The sequence below is a fragment of the Pinus tabuliformis genome, chromosome J (genome assembly GCF_031772625.1).
Source record: "Pinus tabuliformis cultivar Carrire ecotype Pingquan chromosome J, CPIR1, whole genome shotgun sequence".
NCBI lineage: Eukaryota > Viridiplantae > Streptophyta > Pinopsida > Pinales > Pinaceae > Pinus > Pinus tabuliformis.
The window spans coordinates 433,341,849-433,356,533 of NC_142295.1; the positions used below are offsets into that span (position 1 = coordinate 433,341,849).

Consider the following 14,685-nt stretch of genomic DNA (forward strand, 5'->3'; position numbering starts at 1 on the left):
CAAGGAGAGGTTTCCAAAAGGCGAATACAACAAATTGAAAATGAAAAAGATTGGGCCTTGCAGAATCCTTTGGAAGTTTTCTGCAAACACTTATGAGTTGTAGTTACCTCCAGGTATAGGAATCTCGCCCATTTTTAATGTGGTAGATCTGTACCCTTACATTGTTGTTGATGAGGAAGACAATTTAGAGAGACGAACACATGACACCTAGAATGAGGAAGAATCGTGGATTAGACAAATGCCTCCAGCAAAGCCTTTGGAGATTGAACAGATTTTAGATACACAGGTGGCTAGGAAGACTCGAAAGAAGGAATATTTACAGTATCTGGTTAAATGGAAGGACCGTCTTATTGAGGACTGTTCCTGGTTAGACGTTGCCCAAATTCAAAGTGTCGGGTACTCTATTGAAGAGCTCATGGATAGGAGCCATGAGTTTAATTTACCCCGGGAGCCTGATGCAGGAGCATCCAACTGAAAGGCGACAACTGGAATTGACTTCTTCTGCTGGACATAAGAAGAAGTTTTTGAATTTTATTTTATTTTTGTTTTAAGTTAAATTTGGGTTGACACAACCATTGTAATTTGAAATTAAAAGAACAATTAGATTAGGATTAGTTAAATGTTAGGAATTAGTTTCAAGAAACTGTTCTGTAACTAAAAGACAGTTTCTCAACCATGTGGAAATCTTGGAAAGGCATAAAAACCAAACCAGATCCACATTGTGGGGGTCTGCCATCTTACGGAAGAAGAATAATCAGAAATAATTGATTTGATAAACTATGTGTGTGAAGTATTTTATTATCATAAATTTCCTGTAATTATATGTGATATTTTCATCTTAAAGCTAGATAGATTGTTAACTATAGTCTGAGCTCTATTTGATTAACAAACCAACAACACAAAAACCAGGACAATTAACCAAAACGCACCCGAATTAACAAGGAGGAACAACAAGTTATATCACAGTCAAACTGAACTAGGAAGGAACAACGTGCTTCAAATCAAGACTACAGAAGAAACAAACTGAGCGAGAACAACATTATAAAGGAGAAACCACAGGTACATTTCTAAAAAAATTCTTTGGTAAACAAAATTTAAATTTATTTCATTTCAAAGAGTCCAAAATATACATTGAATAAGCTCCAAACAATGTCGAACAATAACCCAACAAGGGTTATAAAAGATTATACATATTATCAAACGGCTAGGGTTCCACCCTGCTCACAAGTCTGGTAACGCATTCAAACAATGCAGGGCAAGTACAAACCATTCAAGAAATATAGTATAGCGGAAACCCTCTTGGGGTTTTAAGTTCTAACGAAATTAAAACTACCAGCTACAAAGGGAAAGACCCTACCCTTTTCGCATAGGGGAGTCTTGGGCTTCGAAGACAGCAAGGAGTCACCTAGGTTCCAAACCTACAACCACAACAAAATACCCAAGTCAGAAAGCCATAGGAGAATGCGATTGATAAACATAACTGGAAGGAGAGTAAGCAAATGATTGCGTTGATATTTTATTTGGAGAGACAAGCCATCAAACCAGAAGGTGGGAACATAGAACAAGCACGAACATGACTCCATCACGGTAAGGTCACCAAAGGGTTTATCCTGCTCACAAAGGAGCCAAGAGATCAGTAAGATGGAAACAAAACTTGAAGGAAAGAACCAGAACGAAAACCTACCTGTGCGTGATGAAGCCAAGTTGCCCAGGAGCGAAGCCGAAGACTGTTGAACGCACAGAAAAACAATCATAAAAATTACATACAGGACTGTGAAAATCTGAGCAAAATTCGAAGGATAATAATACAAAAAGAACCGTGTACCAAGCATGTGCATCTCTTGAAGACAGAGACCTTGCAAGAGAAGAAGCCGAAGCCATTTTACATAGACAGAAAACCTTCACAAATCACTAGCGGTCACAGGGCCGAAACCCTTACCCTCCTCTTTTGTTTAGGCCTTGTGACAATAAGCAAGAAGTGACAAATAGCCCTAAGGACGAAAGACAAGTGACTTTTGACTAGAGAGATAAGCCTACGGATTCAGTGCGAGATTGCATGAGGGTGATCGCCTAGGGAGGAGTGTAGGTAGGCAAAGTTAAATTCACAAATTAATTAAAAGGTCTTTGATATACCAAATCAACCGTCTTTCAATTATTGACATTGAAGTTTGCGTCCTCTAGAATCCCTACCACACGACATTGTAGAATGTCGCTGCCACTGCCAAAGAATGAAGTCTTATCATACCAGAGGAATGAAGCTAATTAATCAGGGAAAAGTTGAAAATGGTTTTAAGCATACCTGGAAAATGACGAATCGAGGGCTGAGGCTTGCATTCCAATCAAATGTGAGATTGATGGCTTTTAACAAAATTATCAAACATTTCATTTCCAAAGAAATTTGGAGGTTGGGGCATTCTGGATCTGAGGATATTTGGCAAAGCCTTAATTTGCAAGTCTCTTTGGAGGGGCATCTTTGGGGAGGGTCCATGGAGCAACACAATAAAGAGAAAATATATGGCAAACAAAGACATTAACCACTGGTTCAGGATGGGTAAGATTGGTGTTGCTTATGGATCTGCAATCAGGTTGAGTTTCCGTAAAGTTGAAAAATTCTTCCTAAAAAATTTGGCCTAGAGCTTTCAGACTGGGAGCAAGATCCTCATTGGAGTTGATCCGATCATGGGTGGGGGCGAGGTCTGCAATATATCTCAGAGGCTTTTGAATTTCTTCCATAGAACAGGGTTCTTTACATGGGATAAACTCATTGCGGCCTGGCAGGGCCCATTCCCAATTTGGAAGTATTCCTTAGATATGGGTATGTCGGAGGATCTGGCGCTAGATTGGGAACTGGTAAAGTGCTCTTTGAGGAACAATGGCATATGCCGCATGCTCGATGATGATGTCCTCATATGGAATGGTAAATATAAATCAGGGTTGGTATGTGTTAAGGATATTTACACAATTCTTATAAGTCATAAATATGATCAATCTCTTCCCTGTTTTCCTGACATCTTTTGGAAAATTGTCTGTCCTCAAAAAATCATCCTATTCTCATGGATAGTTTTCCACAACAAAAATCTAACATGGGATAATTTACAAAAGAGAAATTGGATAGGTCTTGGATATTGTTATGTTTGCAAATCGGCAGATGAAAACAATTTTCATATTTTTTTTCAGTTCCATTTATCTCAGCAGTTGTGGCGTGCACTTGCTGCTCTTTTCGGTTTCCCCTATATATTCTTATGCCTCTATAAAAGAGGCTTTTATTTGGAGCAGGCAAAAGGCATCATGGATGCCTATCATTCTTCTTGCTCTCTGGTTTATATGGAAGTGGAGGAATTATTGTATTTTTCAGGGCAGATCAGATCATTTCTCAATTGTTTATGATAATATAGTATCCTTTGTTGACACAATCCCAACAAAATGTGCTATAAATAACAAGGCAAATCAATAAGGTCGTCCTCCAGATCACTTGGTTTTTCCTAGGGTTTTCTTTGACGGGGCAGCACAGAATGATAATTGTGGATGTGGGGTTCATATTATCATAGAAGATAATCTGCAATATCAAATTTTTTGGAACGGAGGAAAGGGTACAAGAGGAAAGGGTACAAATATCAACGCAGAAGCGATGGCGATGGCTTTAAACTGCACAATAATTTTATTTTGAAGAAATGTGAGGAAAACGATTCTTCATTGGCGTTTATTCCATGACGTCCATGACAATATGCAAAGTGATGGATGAAATTAATCTGGTGAAAATACCAGAAATATGTGAAAGGAAGAGTGTTTATTTCATCCATCTTTGCCGCGATTGACAAACATCCGATTGATAAAAATTCCATCATCCAAGATTGCCACTTAACAATCTTAAACCAAATCTAACTAAGACCCTCAGTTCGCGCAAGTATACAATCTGTAAAAACATTTATTTGTTTAAAACATCAGATAGATCCTTATCCTGCTAGTTACATCATTTTCAATCTTGCTCCGATTTGGGCACAATTGACTCCGCAATTCTCTCATTCTGCTCTCCAACGGTAAAATGTTTTTCTGCTATGCACAAACTCTACAAAGTAAACAAAAAATTACTTTACAATAACTGTGATTGCACACCGAAATCTGCTTACCCCTTTTCTCTCAAAACCCTTGGAAAAGACGAGTCGTGGAATAGATACTTGTCTGACATGATATCAAACAAGGCTTTCGGGTCTCTTGGGTTTATCTTCTTGATTTCCGCATAGAATATCAACACATGGTTTATATTTTTGTCTGCCAAATGTCGACCAATCTGGTCATTGCCACGCTTGCACCGTCGATCCCGTTACTACCTCAAATGCCTTCTTAGCCAAACCCTGTCCCTCTTAATTGTTTGGTACACTGGCTTTATTTGGTGAAGTACCAGGCATTTTGATGGTTAGTCGTTCTCGCTGGCTTGATGCAGAAGTTTTCAAGGGGATGGGAAAGAGCTCCATTTCCGATTTTTTTCCTGTAGATGAACGCGTTCAGAGGTTGATTTCCCCATACTATTCACGCGTTCAGAGGTTGATTTCCCCATACTATTCACAAGAGAAGCGGTTGGAAACGTGTTTTTTAGGTTCATTTATTCAATTACTCTCCGCCCCTTTACAATGGAGACATTCAGTTGCAAGTCTCACGGGATTGAGTAAACTCGATCACAAAAGCTTGTCTCGAGGTATTTGTTTGTTTGCTCTGTTTTGGGGCGTTCCACTTCATATAATCACATTCAGCTGTTGCTGGTTGCTTTCTTTTAAGATCTTTCTCCTATTCAAAGGAAGAGAAGGCAATTTTTTCCCTTTTTGTTGGCATTTCTTTTTGACTCTTTGTTTTCATGATTGTCTTTGCATTTCCTTTTGACTCTTTGTTTTCATGATATAGTATCTGGATTATATTTTGAGCATATTGTGGATCGTTGAATTATTAGTGGAAAGTAGGCTCAACTCTACTGGTTAGGTTTAGTTTCATAATTTCGTGGGCATTTACTTTTGTTTCAGAAGATTTTTCTGAATCATATGAGATTTTTTTCAACTCGGTGATTGGTTTTTTGTATGGATTTTCATCTTTAGTCGTTCATCATATATGTTTTATACTCATAATATCCAAAATTTTCGCTTCAGCATGCCCATCTTTGGATACACCTTCAATAATGGAAAGTCTTCTATCCCTGTCAACTGGAGAACCTAATTCCATATCAGCTAAAGGGTTGCAACGCATTTTAGGATTACCACCTAATGCTATTAAAGATTTCTCAGTTGAAAACATGTATGTCATTACCACGGAAGGATGTGCCTCTCTGTAATGAGGCACACCATAGATTGGAATGGTTGCTTTCTAATGAATCCCCAACAAATGCCACTGTTTTGTTCTACATTTTACAAAGAAAATACAGAAAATAACCAGTCAGATGTAGGTTTCCACCTATATTTCTCATAAGAAAAATCAGGGCGTTGGGTCAACCTGCACACCCACATTTCTAAATCAACACTTACACATATTGCCAGAATATATTAGCCTCCTCCTATCCTGAATCCATTTTCCTTCGATATAGTCGCATACGGGAACAAAATTTTCCTTCGATATAGTCGCATACTGGAACAAAAGCCACACACTGCAATTTCAGTCAAAAGCACTCAATAAAATCTATGTATTCAATTTAACTATTAATATCAACTTCATTACATTTCATTTTCCATGGAAGAATTGTAAACTTCTTTAATTATAATCTTTGGCAGGAGATCAGACTATCTAAACATGTTATTGATTCGCTGGTTCAAAAGAAGAAACTGTCTCTTTCTATTTATTCCCTCACTCTTTTTGGTCTATATATTGATAAATTGGAAGAGTGGCTAAATCTGCAAGGTGGAGATGGTGTTCGGTTGGGGGAGTTTGTGATAAAGCTTCTTTTATACGCTGATGATATTGTATTGATTCTAAATCGGCCCATGGATTGCAAATGCACTTATATGCCCTTGAGCATTTTTGTAGAGCAGTGGGGATGCAAGTCAATACTAGCAAGACCAAAATAATGATTTTTTCTAATGAAAGGAAGCATAGCCAGCGTACTTTCTTCTTTGAAGAAGTAAAGGAGTACAAGTACCTTGGGATTGATTTCAACAACAAACTCAATTGGGAGTACTGCAAAAAGAATAGAATTTTAGGAGGGTGGAAAGCATTATCTGCTCTTCAAAACAGATGTAGACAGGCAGAGTTATGGGATTGGAAAACGATTAAAGTGCTTTTTGGACTCCTAGTTTGTCCACTGATGCAATATGGGTGTGAACTATGGGCTAGCAGCACTCCCGTCTCAAAATGGAAACAAATTGAGAAAATCCAAAAACGCAAGTTCAAAATAAAAAGCTCGGTACCTTATGAGATATTGTTGAGTGAAACATGAGCAACTTCCATTGAAACAATTGTTATGGTGCGGCTCATAAGATACATAAAAAAAATTGAACAAATGAGAGTAGGTAGATGGCCTAATGTTATCTTCAATGAAGGCATCAATGAAAGAAAGAAAACATGGATGAAACAAAACTACACATGGATGCAAAAATGGGATATCTACCTCAATGCATGTCCCACAAATAGCAAGGAGCTAAATGATTTTGTTAGGGAGAAGTCTCGTAAAAAGGTATGGGGCAAAGAATTGAGTAGAAAGAAGAAATATTACATTGAGGAATTCAACCCTACGTGTGATTTACAACAAAAAGAGTTCATTGGAGCTAGCATTTCGTGGAGGGCAAAGGTTCTTATTGCTCAATTAAGGACCAACACACATCAACTTCGGTGTGAAACAAGACGGTGGAAAAGGCCTAAAGAAGCTTGGGAAGAAAGGGTGTGCACATTTTGCATGTCTGGGGCTGTGGAATCGGAAAAACATTTCATTTTGGAATGTGATGCATTCAAAGGCATCAGAGAAAGTTATGAGAACATGTTAGCATCAGTTTCTTAGCATTGTCCTTTTAGCGAGGAGATTGTTGGAAGGTTGGGGCAGCTCATCATCAATTTGAATCGGAAGAGCATTGAATTGCAAAGAGCGAAAAACAAGGAACTAATGATCTCATGGACTATTTTTAGTCTCGTGGACCTTAAAATATCATTTCATTATACAATGGAGGATATCCCATTGTCCCACCTTCATTGCCACTTTGCAGATTAATGAGCCTCTTACACTAGAGGCTCGACAGAGTAAGGAGGCAAAAAACAAAATTGTGCGTGAAGCGATTCATGCCATTACCCCAGTGTTGTGAGTTTTTCTAGATGGAAAACAAACTGTTCCATTTTCCTTATTTTTAAGTATTATGCAATATCCTCACTTGCCTCCTACTCTTAACCATATTAATCGTTGCTAATTCGTCAGAATCTCATTTCATGTAATTCTTCTCTGTTGTTGAACTTAATTATGAAAGCAGATAAATAATGATTATGGACATTCCACTGGAGAATGTGATGTGATCCAGACTAAATTGAAGATGCCAATTGATAACATGATTTCTAATAATCAACTACTAGCAACAACCGAGTCTAAAATCAGTGAAAAAAAGTTGAACTTAATTAGGAAAGCACGATAACTAATGATTATGGACATTCCATTGGAAAATGTGATGTGATCCAGACTAAATTAAAGATGCCAGTTGATAACATGATTTCTAATAATCAACTACTAGCAACAACTGAGTCTAAAATCAGTGAAAAAAGTTTCTTGTTGAGAATGTTGTCACTGTTGAAAAAGATTCATAAATTATAATTGCGGACAACCCCACTATTGTTGAAAAAGTGTTGAAAAACCCCACTATTGTTGAAAAAGTGTTGAAAAAGATTCATAAATTATAATTGCGGACAACCCCACTATTGTTGAAAAAGTGTTGAATGTAGACTACCCTATAGAGTTAAACAAAATCTAAAAGAACGGAAAAGATTAAAACACAAGAAGCCTTCCCAGAATGTTGACCTCCATGGAAAATGCTTATTCTATTTTGATTTTCTATTTCTTTTGATTTTCCCTTGTTCGGAATTTATTCAATTTGTTTTTGTTAGATAAACTTATTTATCTATCGAAATATAATGAATTGTTGTAAACTTCCTTAATTATATTATATGTCTACCCAGCAAGACCACCTAAAAATATGCTTGAGCATCTCGCTCAAAAGAAGAACAAAAATGGGATGTGCACATTGTCCCAAATTTACTGCCACTGTGCAGATTAATGGTAATTCTTAGACCAGAGTTCCAACAAAAAGTAAGAAAGAGGCTGCATGTGAAGCAATTCCAGCCATTGCACCTCAGGGTTGTTAGTTTTGTAGATATAAAACAAATTGTTTTTATTCTCCTTATTTATTACCAAGTAATATGTAATATTCTTATTTGCTTTTCACTCCGAACATTATTAATTGTTGTTGATTCATTGGAATCTCATTTCATAGAATTATTTTACATTTGTTGACCTTCACTCTGAAACAACAATAAATAATGATTCTGGGTATTCTGGGCATCTTGAATGCAATGTGATCAAGTCCGAATTGAAGATGTAAATTGATAACTTGACTTTTATTAATCAACTATTGGGAAAAACTAATTCTGAAATTAGTATAGAAAGGTTAACCATTAAACCTGTGTCTATTATTGAAAAAATCAGAAATTAAAATTCTGCCAACTCAAAAAACTCTTTTTTTTTTTTATATAGAAGAAAAAGCATCATAGATTATATTAAGTCAATATAAAAAACCATGATTGGATACAAAAAGATGACTTGTGCAGCTCCAAAACAAGACATCGTTGAGAAGAATCATAATAAGATGGGAGACATATAGCACAACATTATAGGAAAACTGTAGAGATAAAAGAAACAGATGAATCTAGATGAAAAGGGACAGAACTCATGGGTACATATGCATATCATTATGATCGAAGGAACAGTGCAAAGACAGGGTTAGCCCGAAGAATTAGGCCTGTTGCTTGAAACAGAGTCAAAAAAAGAGCTGATACAATGCAGAATGGACTTATATGGAGCCTTAGAATCTCTGAAGATTTTATGGTTCCGCCACCTCCAAGCACACCAGATCATGATGATAAGAATGGGGCGCCTTGATTCGCATTGAGAACTCCACCGTTGAAACGCTGCATGAATAGAGACAAAGACATTAAGAGGAAAATCAAATAAAATGGCAAGCTCATACCAGATTTCCTGAGTGGAGTTGCAATGAAAAAACATGTGAAGATTAGTCTCCTCTTCTGACTCGTACATCGAACACCTGCTAGGTCCATGCCAATTTCTCTTCCTCAGGTTATCCCATGTCAGATTTCTGTTGTTGAATACCAGCCATGCAAAAAAGATCATTCTAGGGGGGCATCCTGTTTTCCATAAAGCCATCGGGAAAAAAAAGGCAGAGCTCGGAGCCTTTGAGCAGATGATATCGGAGTAGATGTCTTTAACACTGGCTAGCACAAGAGTATTTGACTTGGACCAAATTAGGTGGTCATTTAGTCCCCCGCGAATAATTCCGCTTGCCTGTAGGGATGCTTTGACTGCATTCCAAGTGGAAGAGAGTTCAGCTGGTAGACCAATGTCATTTGCATCTTTCCAAATAGGAGTAATACCTAGCCAATCCGAGATGAGTTTGTCCCAAGTGAAAACACCGATTCTGTGAAGGACAAATAAAAGATCTTCTGGAAAATAGAAGCTGCGATTACAAGCGATAGGATCAATGCCAATGAAGAGCTTGTTTCCATAGTGGATCCTCCATCTTAGTTTTGACAAGAAGAATTTCTCAACTTTCCTGAAGCTAAGCCAAATAGCCGATCCTTTTTTGATTCGAATTGCATCATTTCTATACCAGAACTCCAGGCATTTTCCTTTCAAATATTTATGTGTAATGGTCTTACTCCATGGCCCGTCCCCGAAAATCCCTCTCCAGAGCGATTTGCACAAAAGTGCCTTGCCAAAAATTCTCAAATCCTTTAGACCCCATCCCCCAGATTCTTTGGTAATGAAATTCTGTCCATTTTAGATAGGTGAAACTTCCTCTCATCGGAACTTCCTCCCCAAATGAAGTTTGCCGTGATCGAGGTCATCTTTTTGATTATGCTTGCCGGAATGAAGAATAGATGAGCCCAGTAGACTCTTTGGTAATGAAATTCTGTCCATTTTAGATAGGTGAAACTTCCTCTCATCGGAACTTCCTCCCCAAATGAAGTTTGCCGTGATCGAGGTCATCTTTTTGATTATGCTTGCCGAAATGAAGAATAGATGAGCCCAGTAGACTGCCATCTGCATCAAAACAGCTTGAGAGAGTGTGACCTTGCCCGCCAAAGAAAGATTCCTGAATTCACATTGTTAAAGATATGTATAAGTGTGTGAAATATCATATTATTACGTTATCCATACCTCTTTGTCTGTTATTGAAAAAAATTCAGAAATTAAAATTCTACCAACTCAAAATACTCTTATCTTCACATTGTTAAAGATATGTATAAGTGTGTGAAATATCAAATAATGACGTTATCCATACATCTTATTCGATAGATCTTCCATTACTTACTCAAGAACCAATTAAAAATCCTCTCTTATCTTTAAGCCACACATAATTATCATTCATTTTGGCGTTTCCTTGCTCGGATCGATAAGGAAAAGACGAGAGGACACTACATGGTATTGGAGGGTCCAGCAAACCAGAAAAGTATGGATGATCTTCATACTCGCTCACAGGAATGGCATTTGGCAAGGTAATTAAACGCTGTGCGACGTCACATCACAAAACTGGCGGGCGCCTAAACAACGCGGTGTGGTGAAGACGCCCAACACATCATAACACTGTTCGACACGTAAATTACGGGGTTGTGGTTTACAGGTCACCGCGTGTTTGAGAAGATCCAAAGCCACAGCTACCTTGCTTTTGTTTTCTACCATCTCAAAGGGTTTGCTGCTTCAAAGTACCCATCGCTCTGCCTGCGCATCATCTGCTTCCTTTCGATCTGCCTGTCTGCGCATCATCTGGTTGGTTATTATCATTACTTATCTCTCTGTCTTTTTTCTTCTTCTTGTTCCAATGGCACATAACACAACCGCCGCTACTTCTGCATCTAATTCCTCCTCCGGGGCCTATTCTGCGTCGAACGGCTTCCATATATTTATAAATCACCGCGGCTGCAATGTCAAGAAAACCATGGCCGCACATCTCTACCGGCGCCTTACTTCCCATGGGTTGCGAGTGTTTCTTGACCGGCCAGAATTACAGGCTGGAAAAAGAATTCTTTCTCAAATCGAAGTGGCTATCCAAGTCGCATCTGTCCACATAGCCATCTTCTCTGAAAACTATGCCAATTCAAAATGGTGTCTCGATGAGCTCCGTCTCATGGTATACTCCGAGAAGCGCGGGGCTACCATTCTACCAGTATTTTACGATGTTAAGCCTTCAGATCTTCGGTGGGCGGACGCAGCTCAAGATGGACCATACGCTAAAGCCCTGCGCAAACATGAAGAAAAGGGGCGATACGATCCCCAAAGAATTCGAGGTTGGAGAGAGGCTCTTTCTCAGGTTTCATATATCAGGGGCTTTGAGTTGGAGGCATGTAATGGGTGAGTATCTTCCACTGATAAAATCCCTGTTAGCGTTTAATTTGAAAATCTGTTTTAGTTTTTCTTTTATGGATTGATAGCAACATGACAAATTAGGCAGGTTACAGTTTGTATTTTCACCCTCTGAATATGCATATTCAGCGACGAGGCTGATCTCTTTAATTTGTAAATCTTAGTTTTGCTTTTATGGATTGATAGCCACATGACAAATTAGTCAGGTTACTGTTTGTAATTTTACCCTCTAACTGTGCATATTTCAGGGACGAGGCTGATCTCTTGGATAAGGTCGTGGAAAGGGTATTGACAAAGGTTCCAAAACCAGTGTTACACGTGGCCAAATATGCCACTGGTTTGGGGAAAAAGTTCAAGATTTTGAAAAGACAGTATCATTCCAGCAGGAGCAACCAACGGAGTCTAAGTTTGTGGCGGTTGCAGGTGTGGGTGGAGTTGGCAAAACGACGCTAGCCAAGGAATTCTTCAACTATAAGAGATCAGGTTATGGCGGCTCCTCCTTTCTAGCTGATGTGAGAGAAAGAGCGTCTAGGGCGTCGCTACCTTCACTGCAGTCTCAGCTCATTAAAGACTTGAAAGGTATAAGCAGGGGGATTGATAAGTGGGAAGAAGGTATAGGAATACTTGAAACATGTCTCTCATCTTGTCACGCTCTCATAATAATCGACGATGTAGATGATGTGGATCAATTGGATGCATTTTTGCCAATTAAGGGCGTCCTTCATCCCAAGAGCTTGATTTTGGTCACGTCTCGTGACAAGCATGTCCTTCGAAATGCAGGAATAGGAAAGTCATCAATCTATCACCTAAACGGCCTCAATGAATTACATTCTCAAGAGCTCTTCTGTTCGCATGCTTTCTTTCAGCCACATCCACGACCGGGGTTTGAAAACCTTGTTGTTGGGTTTGTAAAAAGCTGCAACGGTTTGCCTTTATCGCTGCAAGTTTTTGGTGCTCTTTTATGTGAAAAACACCATCCTTATAGGGAAGAAAAAATGAAGGAACTTCATAGATTGCCTGATAAGATCCTGGCAAGCCTTAAAATTAGTTATAATTCATTGAATCAAAAGGAACAGCAAATATTTTTAGATATTGCTTGTTTTGCCCTCGGAGAAAATAGGGATAAGTGGGTAACAATATGGGGCGGATTGGCGGGTCTTCAAACTCTAGAAGACAGATGTCTTGTAGAGGTTGTAGAGGAGTACGGTGCGAAGAGGATGAGAATGCATGATCACCTGCGCGATATGGGAAGAAATATTGCTGAGGAAGTATCAATGCCTCGTCGTCTTTGGCGTTCCGTTGAGGAGGTCCATGATTTGTTCGAGGAGCAGTCGTTATCATCTGTAAGTCATTAATCATCTAAGACTTCACACACATGTCCACAACTTTCAAGTTCGTTTTATTCAAATAATTATATAAATATGCCAGGTACTATGTCGTAATACTGTCTTTTAAGGGACGAACAGGTAATACCAGATGTACGCGGAATTAGGATGCCTACAGGGTGGAATTCTACAATAACAGAAAATGAGGCATTATTACGCACAAAATCAGAAATACCATTGAACAAAATTTCAAGTCAGGCAGCCTTCAAAATGAGAAAATTGCAACTTCTTGAAAGTGATGGGGAATTTGTGGAAGGCATATTAAGAAGGGTGAGGTCACCAAATCTCGAATGGCTCTGCTGGTATAACTGTCCCTGCTCTTCGCTGCGTTCCTGGATTCCAATGGACCACCTAAAAGTTTTAGAAGTGGAAGGGACGAAACTGAAAAAATTATGGCGTCGTGATTCTCAGGTAAGTAAATAGTAGATGAGAGTAATTGGGTATCTTCTGTTTTTTGTTATGATTAAAACGTCGAACATTGCAGGCACCTCTGTTCTGTTTTTTGTTATGATTAAAACGTCGAACATTGCAGGCACCTCTGCAGTTGCGGGAGTTGTATGTTGATGCTCCACTTTTAGAGTTTCCAAAGTCAATAGGGAAGCTGAAAGACCTGGAAAAGATCGTCCTTGGGAATAAATTTTCAACACGTCCTCCAGAGCCCGCTGATCTATCGATGTTACCAACCTTACCAGAAGAATTCTTTCGTCTCCGCTCCTTGAAATATCTCGAACTGTCTGGGCACTTGAGGATTCTTCCGAAGGAATTTGGAAATTTAACAAATCTCCAAAGCATCGTTCTCTCTGGCTGCGAAAGATTGGAGAAGCTTCCAGATTCCTTCACAGATTTAACAAATCTCCAAGTCCTCCAGTTGTATGGCTGCAACAGTTTGAAGCGGCTTCCAAAATCCTTGGGAGATCTAACAAATCTGCAACGAATCACCCTCGGCAGGTGCAAGAGTTTGGAGCTACTTCCATATTAGTTCGCGAATCTGACGAATCTCCAACAAATTACGCTGTCGGGCTGCAACAGATTGAAGCGGCTTCCAAACTCCTTTGGGGATTTAACAAATCTCCAAGGAATCACCCTCAACAACTGCGAAGGTTTGGAGGTACTTCCAGAATCTTTTGGGTGTTTGACAAATCTATTAAGCATTGAACTCACTGGGAGCAAAAGATTGAAGAAGCTTCCAGATTCCTTCACGGATTTAAAAAATCTCCAACACCTCATGCTCTCTGGCTCCGACAGATTGAAGCGGCTTCCAAAGTCCTTGGGGGATTTAACAAATCTCCAATATATTTATCTATCTGGGTTTACAAGTTTGAAAAAACTTCCAAATTCCTTGGGTGATTTAATAAATCTCCAAAGAATCACCCTCAGGGACTGTGAAGGTTTGGAGGTACTTCCAGATTGCTTTGGGAGTTTGAAAAGTCTTTTACGCATTGAACTCACTGGCAGCAAAAGATTGAAGAAGCTTCCAGATTCTTTCACAGGTTTAACAAGTGCTCAACGCCTCAACCTGTCTGGCTCCGACAGATTGAAGCGTCTTCAAAAATCCTTGGGGTGTTTAACAAATCTCCAATATATTAATCTATCCAATTGCAAGAGTTTGAAAAAACTTCCAAATTCCTTGGGGGATTTGACAAATCTCCAAGAAATCAGTCTGGAGAAGTGCGAAAGTTTGGAGGTACTTCCAGA

The 14,685-nt window shown here is 38.9% G+C and overlaps 2 protein-coding genes across 2 annotated transcripts; both read left to right on the forward strand.

The window, feature by feature from the left end:
* Positions 1 to 10,876: 10,876 nt before the first annotated feature.
* On the forward strand, positions 10,877 to 13,973 carry LOC149227664 (disease resistance protein Roq1-like). The gene is made up of 4 exons (XM_089377855.1): positions 10,877 to 11,593; positions 11,854 to 12,948; positions 13,072 to 13,401; positions 13,523 to 13,973. Exons 2-4 carry the CDS (start codon positions 12,601 to 12,603, stop codon positions 13,967 to 13,969), a joined length of 1,125 nt encoding a protein of 374 aa, XP_089233981.1. The 5' UTR covers positions 10,877 to 11,593; positions 11,854 to 12,600; the 3' UTR covers positions 13,970 to 13,973.
* Positions 11,181 to 12,058, forward strand: LOC149227665 (toll/interleukin-1 receptor-like protein). Its single transcript, XM_089380569.1, has 2 exons — positions 11,181 to 11,593; positions 11,854 to 12,058. The coding sequence occupies exons 1-2, from the start codon at positions 11,181 to 11,183 to the stop codon at positions 12,056 to 12,058; spliced, it is 618 nt and encodes a 205-aa protein (XP_089236695.1).
* Positions 13,974 to 14,685: the final 712 nt, after the last annotated feature.